Source organism: Drosophila bipectinata, chromosome 2R (assembly GCF_030179905.1).
Source record: "Drosophila bipectinata strain 14024-0381.07 chromosome 2R, DbipHiC1v2, whole genome shotgun sequence".
Taxonomy (NCBI): Eukaryota; Metazoa; Arthropoda; class Insecta; order Diptera; family Drosophilidae; genus Drosophila; species Drosophila bipectinata.
In genome coordinates this window covers 22,287,675-22,301,099 of record NC_091737.1, presented here as the reverse complement: position 1 = coordinate 22,301,099, position 13,425 = coordinate 22,287,675, and the positions used below count along the sequence as shown (strand labels likewise).

At 46.0% G+C, this 13,425-nt stretch overlaps 1 protein-coding gene across 1 annotated transcript in view; it reads right to left on the bottom strand.

The window, feature by feature from the left end:
• jeb (jelly belly) overlaps positions 1–11,247 on the bottom strand; it is a 33,025-nt gene extending 21,778 nt beyond the window's left edge. The window contains exon 1 of the mRNA XM_017238296.3: positions 8,138–11,247. Within this exon, the coding sequence (XP_017093785.2) occupies positions 8,138–9,539 (1,402 nt within the window). The 5' untranslated portion in view covers positions 9,540–11,247. The remainder of the gene's footprint in view (positions 1–8,137) is intronic.
• Positions 11,248–13,425: the final 2,178 nt, after the last annotated feature.

The window sequence follows — 13,425 nt, the reverse complement described above, 5'->3', positions numbered from 1 at the left end:
CATTCATGGACAACGTCCGTTTCGTTCCATTCAGAAACGACTGGCTTTTTGTTTTGCTGGCACTGGCGGCGGCTTTCGCATTGTTGCCACTGTCACAGCCAGGCCAAGACCCAGGCTACCACTGCCCCTCCCTGCCCTGGAACACCCTGGCCATTCCCAAAACCCATTCACATTGTCATTCTGCCGTGTTTGTTTATGGCTTACGCAGTGGCTCAAGTGTTTGCGTCTTGTGTTTGCGTTTTGTTTAGTTTTTGATTGGAAAACAATGCCAGGGCGAGAGAGGACACCCGTTTGTGGGTGTTCTTGCCAATGGACGGGGGATTTTCCAGTCCAGTCCCATCTCGTCTGTCTTCGTAGCCTCTTTTGATGGCCAAATTCCATCCCGGATCGTTATCGAATTGGCCACGTCACTTACTATGTAGTGGATGTCATTGCATAAATTATTTAGTGTCTAGTGTCGCACAGATTGAATTATGGGAGAGTCCATTGAGTTGGGCGGGAAAAGTGCGTAACAAGCAGGTTTCAGAAGCCATTGACAGAATACACTTTGAAATATAATAAAGACATTCCCATTAGCTAGAAGATGAAACCCAAACTAAGCCCCTTTCTTTAAAGCCCCAACTATTAACTAAGGTAGAGAAGTATTTCTTCCAGTACCTCCAGGTCCATCCATCTTGAGGTGTCCTGCTGCCACCATCGCTTATTTGTTGCCGTATAGATAATGGAACACGGATTCAGGACCCTGCGTAGTGATAAAAATACACCCACAAGAACACAAGCCAGGACATCGTTTATAGACACATCGTTCTACCGGTAGCTGGTAGCCCGGAGTATTTGCTCAACTATACGCCGTAAAAGGAGACCGTGGTTTATTCCGTTGGACAGGCGATAAGTACAGTGCTGGGGGAGTACGATTTTTGCTCGAAGCCCGGAGTACTATATTGTGTGCCAAACCAGCGGCAAAATTTAAAACGACCTGAGCCCGAACAGACAATAAATTAAACATGAGAATGAAATCTTTGAGGAGCAGAGCAGGTGGGGGAGAGTATTATTCTTGCCTTGGGAATAAATTCAATTTGACATGGTGTGCATCCATTAGCAAAGTTCGTGGCTATATTTGGTTTACGCACACGACCCGTATTGACAGCCGGAGGTCATTTGGTGGAGTCACCTACTGGCATATTAATGTGGAAACTTCCAGTTCCCATTCGAAGATTGCGGCCGAGACGGCGGACTAAGCCTTAGCCTTCTCGCTTCGAATATAAATCTTATTTAATTGCAAACCACCTGTCAATTTCCACTAAGGCACGATGGCGAGGGAAGAGCCGGTGACATAGCTTGACATTTATTCGCCGCAGACCGCAAGTCGAGCAGCAGGACCTCGAGGCAGATGAGAAAAACGACTCGGGAGTCAGGATTAGGCTTTGAGCTGGATTACTGGAGCTGAAAGATCTCACTTCCATCAGCTTCCAGTTGTGCGAATTCGTTAGCGTTAGCGTTAGAATCTCTCTTATTTGGCCAATGTCAAAGGTCAATTTAATTTGCTCGCCCGACTTTCCGCTTCCCTGTCTCTTGTCTGATTGGAACAATCGCACCACATCCCCTTTGCGAATTCCCACCCCGGCTCCCAGCTCCCAACCCAGTCACGTCAGGTGTGGCAACATGTTTGCCCTAGGTCTGTGGCAGGCAACAAGTGTTGCGACTAGCATTTCCATTGCCATTTCCATTTCAATTTTTTCCCCCTACCCCATAGCTTTTCACCTTGTTACGTGTATCGTGGTGTCTCGAAAAATTTTCCTACAATTGTTTGTCTTGTTCTCACCACCCACCCACCCACCTTCTCACAATCGGATACGAGATATTATTCTGGAAGGTAAAGTTTAGTCGAAAGCCATTGATTGATTGCAGACTTTGTTGGTCTGTGCGTGGGTTGCGATCAAATAATTCCCCCTTCTCTTATGTATTCTGGCGAAATTACATGAAAATTAAAATAAACAGAACAGCCCGCATGAATATTACATAATTTGGCAAGAACCCGAACCATTTTAGTTATTACAAGATGATTATGCATAAACGCAATGAGTTCACAGAAAGAAAATGTTTGGAAAAGATATATATCAAAAATTATACTAAGAATTTAAGATAGATTTAAGATTATGAGATAGATCTGATCAACATTATGTGTAATTAAATAATAATACACAGATCCATTCTAGATGGAAAGAAGAAAGAGCTCGACTGTCTTGCTCTCTGCCATCCGAAGAAGCTGTCAGAGGTGATGGAGTCGGGAGCTGGAATCCCATTTGGCCGTATCCTTTCTAGTCCTTGTTGCTTCTGCTGCTGCTAAATTATGCATGCAGCTGTGTGAGTGCCGGGCCTCATTATGCACGGCTGCTGCGAGTTGCCGGCCCGGAAGCCTTTAAGTAGGCAGCTTCATCTGCCACCGCCGACCATCTACCAGCCCACTCTAACCCCAATCCGTCCACGGACGGACACCAAGAGCTCTCTGCTTTCTTTGCTACTTTTTCGCTGTATTCCTATTTTTTTTTCTATTTAAGTTTTTTTTTTTTTTAGTTCTACCATGCATGACACAAGCTGAAGTGATGCAGGCAACGCATTAAAGTAGGCTCTGATGCTTGTGGCTTAAATAAGCCATAATTTGCATTAGCATGACTAGGCTCTTGCCAACAGTGCTAGTGCTTGGGGGAGGGGGAAGGCCCAAGTGTGCTACACGCCTGCTCCGGCTGCTCCACTTTCCACAGACAAGTAGTGGTATTAGTCTGTTGGATTTTATTGCGTTTGATTTCCATGACCTGTGACGCACAAAGAACCTAACCACTGGCCCTCCCCGCCGACTAAAATCCAAAAAACTGGCAGCATATGTCATTCTGGGGTATGTGCGCACTAGAGACCCAGCCCCGGTCTGGGCTATCCTTGCAATTGTTTTTGGATTCTTCTTCGAACGCACCCTATCCCCATTCTACGGGTCCTAGGTTCAAGGACACGTCTGACTGCCTTTCTGCGTTGTCCCGAAATATACGAAAGACGCAAAACCAAATCATTTCAAGATTTTAAAGACTCTACTTTTCAGTCTCCTGTAACTGAATACATATATGTATATGTAATGAATATTTATTCATCCGCCCACGCGGATTGCTAGTTTCAGTTTCAGATCCCACATGCGCGTCATTTCGCGGCCACGACGTGACGGTGGGGCCATTTAAACGCTCAAGTTCTTCCGCACCAATTAAGCCAACCGGATCAATATGCAAATAAATAGTGTTTAATTAAATTGAAATCGAGTGGGAGTGAAAGGAGTAGGATGCTTATGTTAAAATGATGAAAATTACTTACTGATTACTGGCTATAAAAAGCCAGAGACAGAGCTCCATGGCAGGCAATAAATAATCCATTATTCATATGCTAAGCAGGCTAATTACGGGAAGCTGCTGACGAGTTGGCTAATTTCATGCTCACTTTGAGCTAAAACAGTGAAGGCAGGCTGATGAATTAGGGAACTACGCCTACGCCTACCCCAGTATCCTTGCCATCCTTGCCAGCCATACTGACTTGTATGTACGTATACGTATTGTGCAATTCATTCATAAATTCCGCGTCAGCTCACAACTCATTAGGCACGATGAAGCCGAAGAAGAAGAGGGCCAGGCCAAGAAGGAGACACTGCCACCTACCAACGACCAGAGACCAGAGCCACCAACTACCAACACTTGCGAGTGTCTGGCCCGCTTTCGTTTCTTTGCCCTCTCGCTGGGCTTTCTTGATTGCATTGCATCATCCTTTGTGGCCAAAGGACTCGCTTCTGCTCTCTCTCACTCTCTCTCTCGTCCTGGGTAAATATATCATAAGCAAAATCCTTGACGCTTCATTGACTAAAAAATTCCAGCACACACACAAACACAATTACTCAGCCACATTTATTTGCCGAAGGGGTTTTTTTTTTCCTCCTTCGTCCTTTCGGATGACTAAGAGCTGACTGGCCGAAAAAGGATTGTGTCTCTGTTTTAGTGCGTGTGTATGTGTCGGTCTTATTATAGATTTTGGCCAAAAATCGGAGACTCAAGCGTGGTGTTCATTATTGTCCCATAGTTGATATTTATACACTAGACATGCCTCTGGCTATTTGGAGCGACTGTTTATTCAGCAGCATGCGATGCCATGCCACACAATCCTTTGGGCACTTCTGGCCAGATTTGTCCATTGCCCAGATTTGCCACAAGTACAGTATATACTCGTTAGTATATCAATCTCCCTAGCCGGAACGATTCTGTGACGTAAGAAGAAAGCAAAGCTAGCTTTTGGCCTGCTCCTGCTGTCGTCAAACTGGCTGAATGGGCCACCAGCACGCACACAGTCTCACACTCGCCCCAACACGCAGACAATTGGCCTGCTCAATGGCCTGGCCCAAACCCCCCAGTCTCCCTTCCCCCTTACCCTCTTTTGCTTACGCTAATGTAAATATTTTCCCTCAGCCTCTGCCTCTGCCACAGCCTCGTTGTCGCTGTCGACTTCGTGTGCCATAATTATATATGCAGGGCATCGAGGAATCCGAGGGGCTTTTTTGGGGTCTAAGCGCCTGTGTGTATGCTGTAAAGTCTCGCTTACTGGGATGCTGTTGCGATGATGTCATTGTTTATTGATTCTTGTGTGCGGCTGTCCATTTCCAGCACCGTTCTGTTTATTTTTGGTCACTGCATTAAGTCAAAAGGCTAATTTTCCGGCCTATAGTCTCTGACCGGTCGGAGGCCACTGCCTCATAACCACCTCATTAACGAATTCCGTGCGTGGGCATGGACATCATTTCTTCCAGTTCATTGGGCTGACATTGCTTGCAATGCAAATTGGGGGACTTTCGTCCTAATTAGCCCAAGGATGCAGGCCAAAGACAAAATAGGACGGCTGTATATTTCGGTTGGTTGCGGCTTGGAGGAACATTTCCGAAAATGTCAAAAGTGTACCCCCTCCGCTGGCATTGATGTGAAAATTCGAAAAATGGGCACAATTCAAGCATCCTCAGAACTGTGCTAGATGAGGATTCAACTTAAAAACTCTCAATCTGTCTAACAGACAAATTTGTGGTTTCTACTCCATATCCATGGATATAGAGATGGAAAAACAGTCATTTGCATGTCCTTAAACATGAATAGGAGTACTAACCGGAGAGTGGCAAGACACAATCCGACACAACAACTACGAAAAGGTCTCGAGTGAACCACAAGTTGCGGCAGACAACCTGTCGCTGTGGCAGCAATGGTGTCTCGGTGGTGAAATTTTCCATCCGCTCGGCTGCAGCGCCCACGCATGTGACAGGAAAAAGGACCAAGACATGGACGAGCAGAAGAGGGAGGAGGACCTCCTCCAATGATAGACAGTCTGATGGACGCATCTCCAATATCCATTTCCAACTAATTTGCGTAATATTTGACGGGTGAAGGAAGGGAGCAAGCAGCGAAGTGAGAATGGGAATGGGGGCAAGTCCGCACAAATCGATGATCTTTTCGCCGCCAAGTGGCCACTTGAGGACCGAGGAAGCCTCAAATTACAAATTAAATCAACCGCCAGGATACTACATATATGTATGTATGAGAATTAAAGGCGTGCGCATACACACGCACACAGCGACACAGGGACACAGAGACAGGGACACGCATACAGGATATGGGCGTGGGAGCAAGGACTTGTCAAACGGAGGCGTCCTGTCCGGCCCGGTCCGGTCGCGCTGCCCGTAGGACCCCCCGGGGTGTTGTTACTAAATTAGTTGGAAACCGGACCGGAGCCGGATCGTAAATTGTGAACAACACGTTTTAATGATGTCAAGTTGTAAACGCAGCCGCACTTTTCCCGGGAAATTCTCTGACTAAACTGTGTGTCTATTTGGGCAAACTCTTTCGGGACTCCTCGGTGGTACATCCTTCTTATCCTGGAGTGCTGCCCAGTAGCAGTGGCACACACATGCCGCTAATCATTTTCTAAAAACAATTGTAATTTTCCCAACAAGTGCCAGCAAAAGTGTGAAGTGTGGAATGTACGAAATACTGAAGCGACGGGTGGCAGGACATGCGGAGCGAGGACATCTTCATCGTTGGCGGTTGACGTTTTCACAGCTGACACTCGATGAAGTTATACGGAAATGAAAACACAAATGTGGGAAAACTGAAACTTGCCAGCGAGGGAAAATTTCAAAAAAAAAAAAATGAAGAAAAGAGGGAAAGCAGGAAAGTGGGATCGCGGGAAATTGGGAAAACCAATGCCACCAATAACGATGAGGAAAATTGTGCAAACATGCGCATTAAATGAAAATTCATTGATTGTCTTGAATTGAATTTTTCGCAACAATTGGAAAGGAAAACCTTGCCACATCCGTTTTGGGGAGGGGAAAAGACGAACAAAAGGATAAGACAAGGACCCCCAGCAAAACAAAGACAATAAACTTGTCCAATTTAAATTAATTGGCTAATCAGTTTGAATGAAATTTTCACATGATTTCCCCCAGGGACTTGCCAAATATTAATTTCAGGAAAAGCCACTGGCTATTAGAATGCAGATTTTTAATTGAATACTCGAATGCTTTCTCGAGTTTCGTCATTTGATATTTCTTTGGCAATAAATTGAAATAATTTGTTGCCACATCATAGAGTAGAATTATCTGAATTGAGTTTGGATGTTTTGCCGACCAAGGCTCACTTGATTCCCTGCCAAGTCATCCTGCTGGCTGGGGGCTGTTGGCCATGTCCAGGCTAGCAATGAAATCGCATTTAGCTCACGGCCATAACAATGTCGCCATTAAACTTGAAAGTGTTAATTAAAAATTAAAATTGATTGTCAGACAAGACCAGACCAAGTCCGCATCCCCGTTGCCGTCTCAACTTTCTCCGGCGAGCGTATTCCGTATTCATGGCAACCATCAAAACTTGTTGTAAAGTAATTTAGCCAGCCAAGTGATTAACAACGGCCCAAATGGGATGGGATGGTCTGGGGGGGTGGTGTTCCAGCCAAGGACGAAGTTCTCTCTCACCCTGCTGCGAGTGGCGGCCCCACCAACTAATTTTCTAAATGCAATGGCCAAAAATAAGAGACTGAAAAGTTAGCCAAACTACCGAAAATAGCCGGCAAAAAGCTGCAAAAACTTTGCCGTGTTGGCCCTATTGTTGACAAATGATTTAGTGACAATCTATTAAACGCTGGCTGATTGATGATTGATGAGCCGGTCGCCCACTTGCCGGCTAAAAGGATTAAATTGCCAGCCACGGGAACTGCACCACAATGTCCTAGTCCCAGTCTGAGGTCCCAAGGAGATCGGGTCGGAGCCAAAAGGAGACCGCGGGGTCATAAAATATTTAGGAAACGGGCCAAATACGGGCCAAAGCGCTAAGAATAACAACGGCCCCAGCGTCATGAAATAGGTACACAAAATTGTCCGAAAGAAAACGAACGGAAATAGAGCGATTATGGCCTGTCCTTCGGGACATGGCCGTTCCTTTGCCACAATTTTTTGGGCTTCGACCCCAATGGCCGAAAAAACCAACACCACCACCTACTATGTGGGGTCAACTGCGGGTTCCGCTCCACGTTATTCGAACAAAATTAACAGGACACGAAATGCGGTGATATTGGAGCGATATGGTCTGTCTGCCGGGCCTGGCCTGGGTCTGGGTCTGGCGGGTAAATGTTGTTTCTGTCCTTAACCCTCTGACACGCATTGCTAAATTAACGTTTGTTTATTATTCCAAAAGTAATTAGGAAGCACATACACTGTGATTCCGAGTCACAAATCGAATTGGGTAACAATTATTTATTTGAAAATGTATCTCTAAGAGGTTTATAATTCTAGTAGCATATATAGTAGTCTCTAGTCTCAAATATATATCCTAGAAAATATTATATTCTTATTATTATTCGTTAAGTGGACTTTTGATTAGATCGAATTAATGGCAGACAGTGCACTCCGATTGCAGACAAACGGCCCAAAGGTCAGGGGTTAAGACAACTGGGCTTGATTGCTTCCATCGATGGCTGTCAATAATCGATCCATGGCAACTACGAATTGATTGTCCCACCCGATAATCCACCAAATAATACATACATATGGTAGGTATATATCCGAAAGAAAAGTACTCACCGATTTGTGGCACATCGTACTGCCGTTGACCGCGGGCGGTGCGCAGCATCAGCTGGCTGGCTATGCTATGGGACACCATTGGTGGCGCCGCATAGCCGCTTCCCGGCGATCCAGCAGATACTCCGTTACTGCCCCCGGATCGCTTGTGACTGGGATCCTTCTTCTCCTGTTCCGTTTGCTGTTTTTGCGACTCCCCGGCGGCTGTACTTCCTCCCAAGTCGTTAGCTGGCTTCTCGTTATCCTTGGCGCCCGTCACAGATCCGGAGCGACTGGTGGCCTTCAAGTGCTTGCTGCCGGCCGTGGCCTCAGAGTTGGCTGCCAGCGAGAGCTTTCCGTTGCGCTGCGGCTTGAAGTGTTGGGCGAAGATCTGGCGCTGCAGCTGCTTCTCCGCTCCCGGGCTATGTCCCTGCGATCCCTGGGCTCTTTTTCTGGCCCACTTCTGCTGCGAGCGTATGTTGTAGTTTCCTGGGCCGTGAACCTTGACGGAGTGCCCTGCCTTGGCGGGTGCATCGCGCTGCTCCTGCTCCTGTTCGAAGAGCTGCTGCAGCGACTCGGGCGCCGTCAGTTCCAGTTGCTCCAAGGTGCGATAGGGATTCTCTGGTAGCGGCTCCTCCTCCAAGCCGTGGTACTGATAGGCGTCCAGCTCTCGGAGCAGATCCTCCTCGCCCAAGTGCGGCTCTTGCTCGGGCTCCAGCTCGGAGAAGTCGTCAAAGTCGCCGAAAGAGTGCATTGGCTCGTAGAGTGACTCGACCTGCTCCTCCCTTTCCGACGGCGTCACCACTCGGCCGTAGTACTTGACGGGCCTGTTCTCGAGATCCCTGAGCTGCTCATAGTCCTCCTCCACGGTAAGCGGAGTGGGCGGCTGCTTCTGGACATTGCCGAAGATGTAGCCCCGAGCCGCCTGCTGGAGCAGAGCCGGATAGTCGCCGACATCCAGCTCCTCCGTGGGCTGCATCTGTATGCGGCCGGCGATGAAGGGATGTCCCCGATGGTTGACCGGAGCGCCTCCAGACTCCGCCGTCTGCTTGGCTCGGGCCAGGAGCATGAGTCGCTCCCGCTCCAGCTGAGCCATGTCGGCGATCTCCTTGTTCAGGCGCACGGTGGTGGCGTCGAAGGCGGCCGCCGCCGCCGATCGATGGGCATGACCACTGCCACCACCCGGAGGAGATCCGCCCGGATGCTGCTGATGCTGCTGGGCCGGAGCCTTCTGCCACGAAGAGGACGACGAGGTGGAGGGTCCGATGGGCTGGCTGGGGGCGGGCAGACCTCCCTGCAGCGCGGCCTTTGCCTCTCCCAAGGCCTTGTCGCCGTTGGAGTTCCCGTTGCCGCTCAGGTGGAGGGCGTAGAGGCCGCCTTGGATCAGCAGGACGCAGAAGAGCGTCTGGGCCAGCGAGAAGAGCATTTTGCGTTTGTTGGTCTGACGCAGCTTCTCGATTAGACGGCTTATTTTGGCGGCTTATTTGATTGGTAAGAGTGGGGTGGAGAAGAGAGTGCTTGGTGGTGTGGTAGTGGGGATGGCTGTGGGGGTTGTGGGGACCTTTCGTTAGCCTCTTCTTTAGCTCGATCCCGGCTAGCGCTGGGGTGTCTCTGTTTCCTCGGCTTTAATCACAGCTCTTGTGGGTCTTCAGGCCCCACACCGCTGCTGATGACCAACACTGGGCCGGCGTAAGCCTGGCATTGCACAACACTGCTCGTGGGCTTCCCGGGACTTTTTCCAACTTATTTTCCAACCGTCTTTCAACGCCTCTTCTCTATTATATATCTTCCTCGGCTCTCCTACTCGCCTTTCGACGCTTTCTCTGCTGCCAAGTTTGTTTTGCTGGCGAGTTAAGCTTCACAGTTCTTTCTGCCTTAGACAAAATCAATAATCAATTGTCTACTTTCGAAGCGGAACTGGAGCTGGGGAGCTAGGGAGTTGGAGACGGAGACGGAGATGGAGTTCGAGTTCGAGTCGGACGTAGAGGTGGAACTGGTGTGGGAGCTGGAGTGGAAGTTGGTGGCAAAGTAGCAGCTTTTATTACACCGCAGAGTGTTTTGAACCTTGTTGGCCCGTGTCGAGTATCTGGGGAGTGAGATCCGACTCCTGCCCCGTTTCTTCACGAGCTATTCCCAGGGGGGGAGGTGTGTTCAGGCCCACTAACAACTAGTTGCTGTCTTCCGTCGGCTTTCAGATCCTAGTCCACGGTTTTGATTTAGCCTCTCTTAACTACTTTGTATATATATTTTAATTGGCTGTCTGTCACTTTTGTTTCTATTTTTTATTATAGGCTTAGATGGTTAAGTTTTCCGCGGCACTTTGGTTTTCTTTTTGAGCTACTCACTGCTTTTCTTTTCTTTTCGTTAAAATGCAAAGAAAATTTATGTTGTATAATTTGTATATTTTATAAGTAGTTGTAACAATAATTTGTATTATTATGAATATTTTTTTTTTAATATTTCTTTAAGGAACTTTTAGCACTTTTTCGTGTTTAGCGCTCTTAGCTTGCGGCACTTTGTTTTCGTTTTGGTTTTTCATATAAATGACTTTTTTTTTGTATATTAATTTCTTTTTTATTTTTAATTCACAGTGTTAGCCATCAATTGAGGGAGAAAAATGAACTGGAACTGATTTAATATACTTATGTTTTCTATTTTCAATTTAGATTGAAATAACTTTCGCACTGCACTAGGATTTTGGAATATAATTTTGTGTATTTTTTAAAACGCGATTTCAAACATACACAAGTTTCTCGAAAATATCTCGTTTCGTGTTTATTTTGGATTTTGAAAATATATTCCGCTTTTTGGGTGATGAAAACTTGTCTGTTGTTTTTGTTATTGCTGGCTGGGTGAGTGTATGTGAGAGGTGTTCTGTGGAATAGACTTCCTTTATATATTTTTGTGTGTTTTTTCTTTTTTTGTTTAATGCTGCCTCCAAAAGTGTTCCGCACGTTTGAACCGACGAGCAAGGACTCGTCGTATGGTCTCAACAGGATTCGCCTGTTTGTCTGCCTTTTGCTTGGCCGCCTGACGCAGTCGCTGCCGGCGTCGCTGCTTCTGTTGGCGTTTCGCCTCTGTTGCTGCCGCCTCTCCTCAAGGCGTTTCGTATTTCAACTTTATGATACTCGCACACACACTTAGGCACGAGCACACCGGCGGTATATTCTGTGTGTAGTGTATAGTGTGTGTATTGCCCCTTCCCGTGCCTCGAATTTCACTCCTCCGTCGGTCGGACCGACTGGGCTGCTGGGGTCCTCCGCACTCTTACTTGCTCGCTTGCTCGCACACACCCTCGCTCTCTCGCTCGCTCTCTCTCTCTCGCTCACTCACTCACTCTCTCTGTGGAGCACTTTCTCCTGCTTTCTTCTTCAGCTTCCTGTGCTCCGCAGTCAACTTCAGCGTCGAGCTCGAAACGACAGTCGCGTCTGTTCGCTCAATACTGAGCACTTGCCCGCTCAACCACTTGTTTTCAACCAGCTCCACGGATGGATGTCCAAGCCCGCAGCTCGGAGCTTCCAGTTCGGAGCCTCCGAGCCTCGGCTTTCGGATGTCGGATGTCGGACATCGGTCTTTGGTTGCCTCCATGTGTAGAGTTTTTCCCGAAGTACCAACAGCCCCAACGCGAGAGAGTCTGCTCGTGCGCAGGTTGTACCATTACCGGCATCTCCGACTCCCCAATGCCCCATATCCCTTTTTTTTGTGGCCACCTACCCCCATCACCCTCGAAACACATCTGCCATATGATTTGCGGTCCTAGTTCTGCGTGGGCTGCTAGAAATCCCATTTGATTCTGAATCTCCATTGTTTGGCGGGGCATTCCCCAGCTCAGAGCCGTATAAGGACATGGTAATCCCTATTACCTGTCTATCTGGTCAATACCGTAATTGCATTTCCTTAATTAATGCGCTTTTCCTAGGTTTAACCCATAAGTTTTGGGTGATGAGTCTGGATAAACCGCAGAGGGAAAATTTGGTGAGCATTCTAGTTGGTAATTCCCAATTCTAGTTGAGGGATAAGAAACTAATATCATTGTCTATCAATGTCCTTATTGATTAGCTTTGGGTTTTAGGCGTTTTTATACAAATAACCAATGGAAAAGCTTTGAAACTTTATCTTTTTATGAAAGATATTTTTAAGAAACTATTGACTTTAGAAGCTTTTCTATTAGAATTAAGGAAAACTTTTTTAGGACTAGGACTAGGTTTATTAGTATTGTTTTATTTGATTCTTGAGCTTTATTTATTTATTGCTTTATTTATAATTATTCCTTGACATCTACATCTGTATCTTATTCCTTCAAATCTCTCTTAAAACCAAAAGATCGCTTTCCCCACTTTCACCCAAAAATCTACCCCTGAAAAATTCGAACTCTCACTTCGAACAAGGGACTGCGGACTTCGAAAAACGATGACGCCCACACATAAGGGAGAAAACACGAAATCAAAAACCAAAACACTACGACAAAATAAGAATGTGAATAAAAATGAGAACATGAATTGCAAGTCATTAAGGCACAGACCAGAGAGCTGCTGCACTATAGGAAATTTGACCACTTTTTCTGGCCAAAAACCATTTTTTGAAAGTTAAAAGATTAAAATAATTTTAACTGCATATCATTCAAAATAGATTAATTTTTAATGTTGCATACCAGAAATTTTCAAAGATGGCGCCACTGCGAAGAAATCAGCTGTTAAAAACAGCTGTTGATGTTAACATTTACATGAGCTTAGAATTTACGATTTTTTGGTGCCATTTTAAAAACGCGAATACTGAAAATTTTATGGACAAAATCAAAAGTTTTGAAATGAATACTTTTCAAAGTGGTTTGTATTATGTGTTCGTATATGTGAAGTGTCCAAAAAACTTGTGTTGTCTTTTTAATAAAGTGAAAATGTAAGTAGTCTAGCAAAAGAAATTTTTAGAAAAAAATCACATTTTTAAAAAGAGATTTAAACCAAGTCTGGCCGAGTCGGACAATGTAATTTAGTCCATGTTGTAGATTGTTTAATTTTCTTCAAATGAGTGAAATATGAATATGCCCTTTTATGCACTTTCGAAGAAATTCATAATTTAAGGAGGCAACCTCAACACCTTGAATGTGAATCTTTTAGCTGTGAGACTAGTGCAAAACCGAACAATTAGCATGTTATTTTTAAATAGGGGGCGGTGCCACGCCCACAATTTTTACATTTCTGAGTTCTTTTGACCATATAAACTCAAATCAAAAATCAAAATTTAAATATCTTGCATAGTTTTTGAGTTAGAATGTGTTTCTTAAAAAGTGGGCGGTGCCACGCCCACATTTTTTT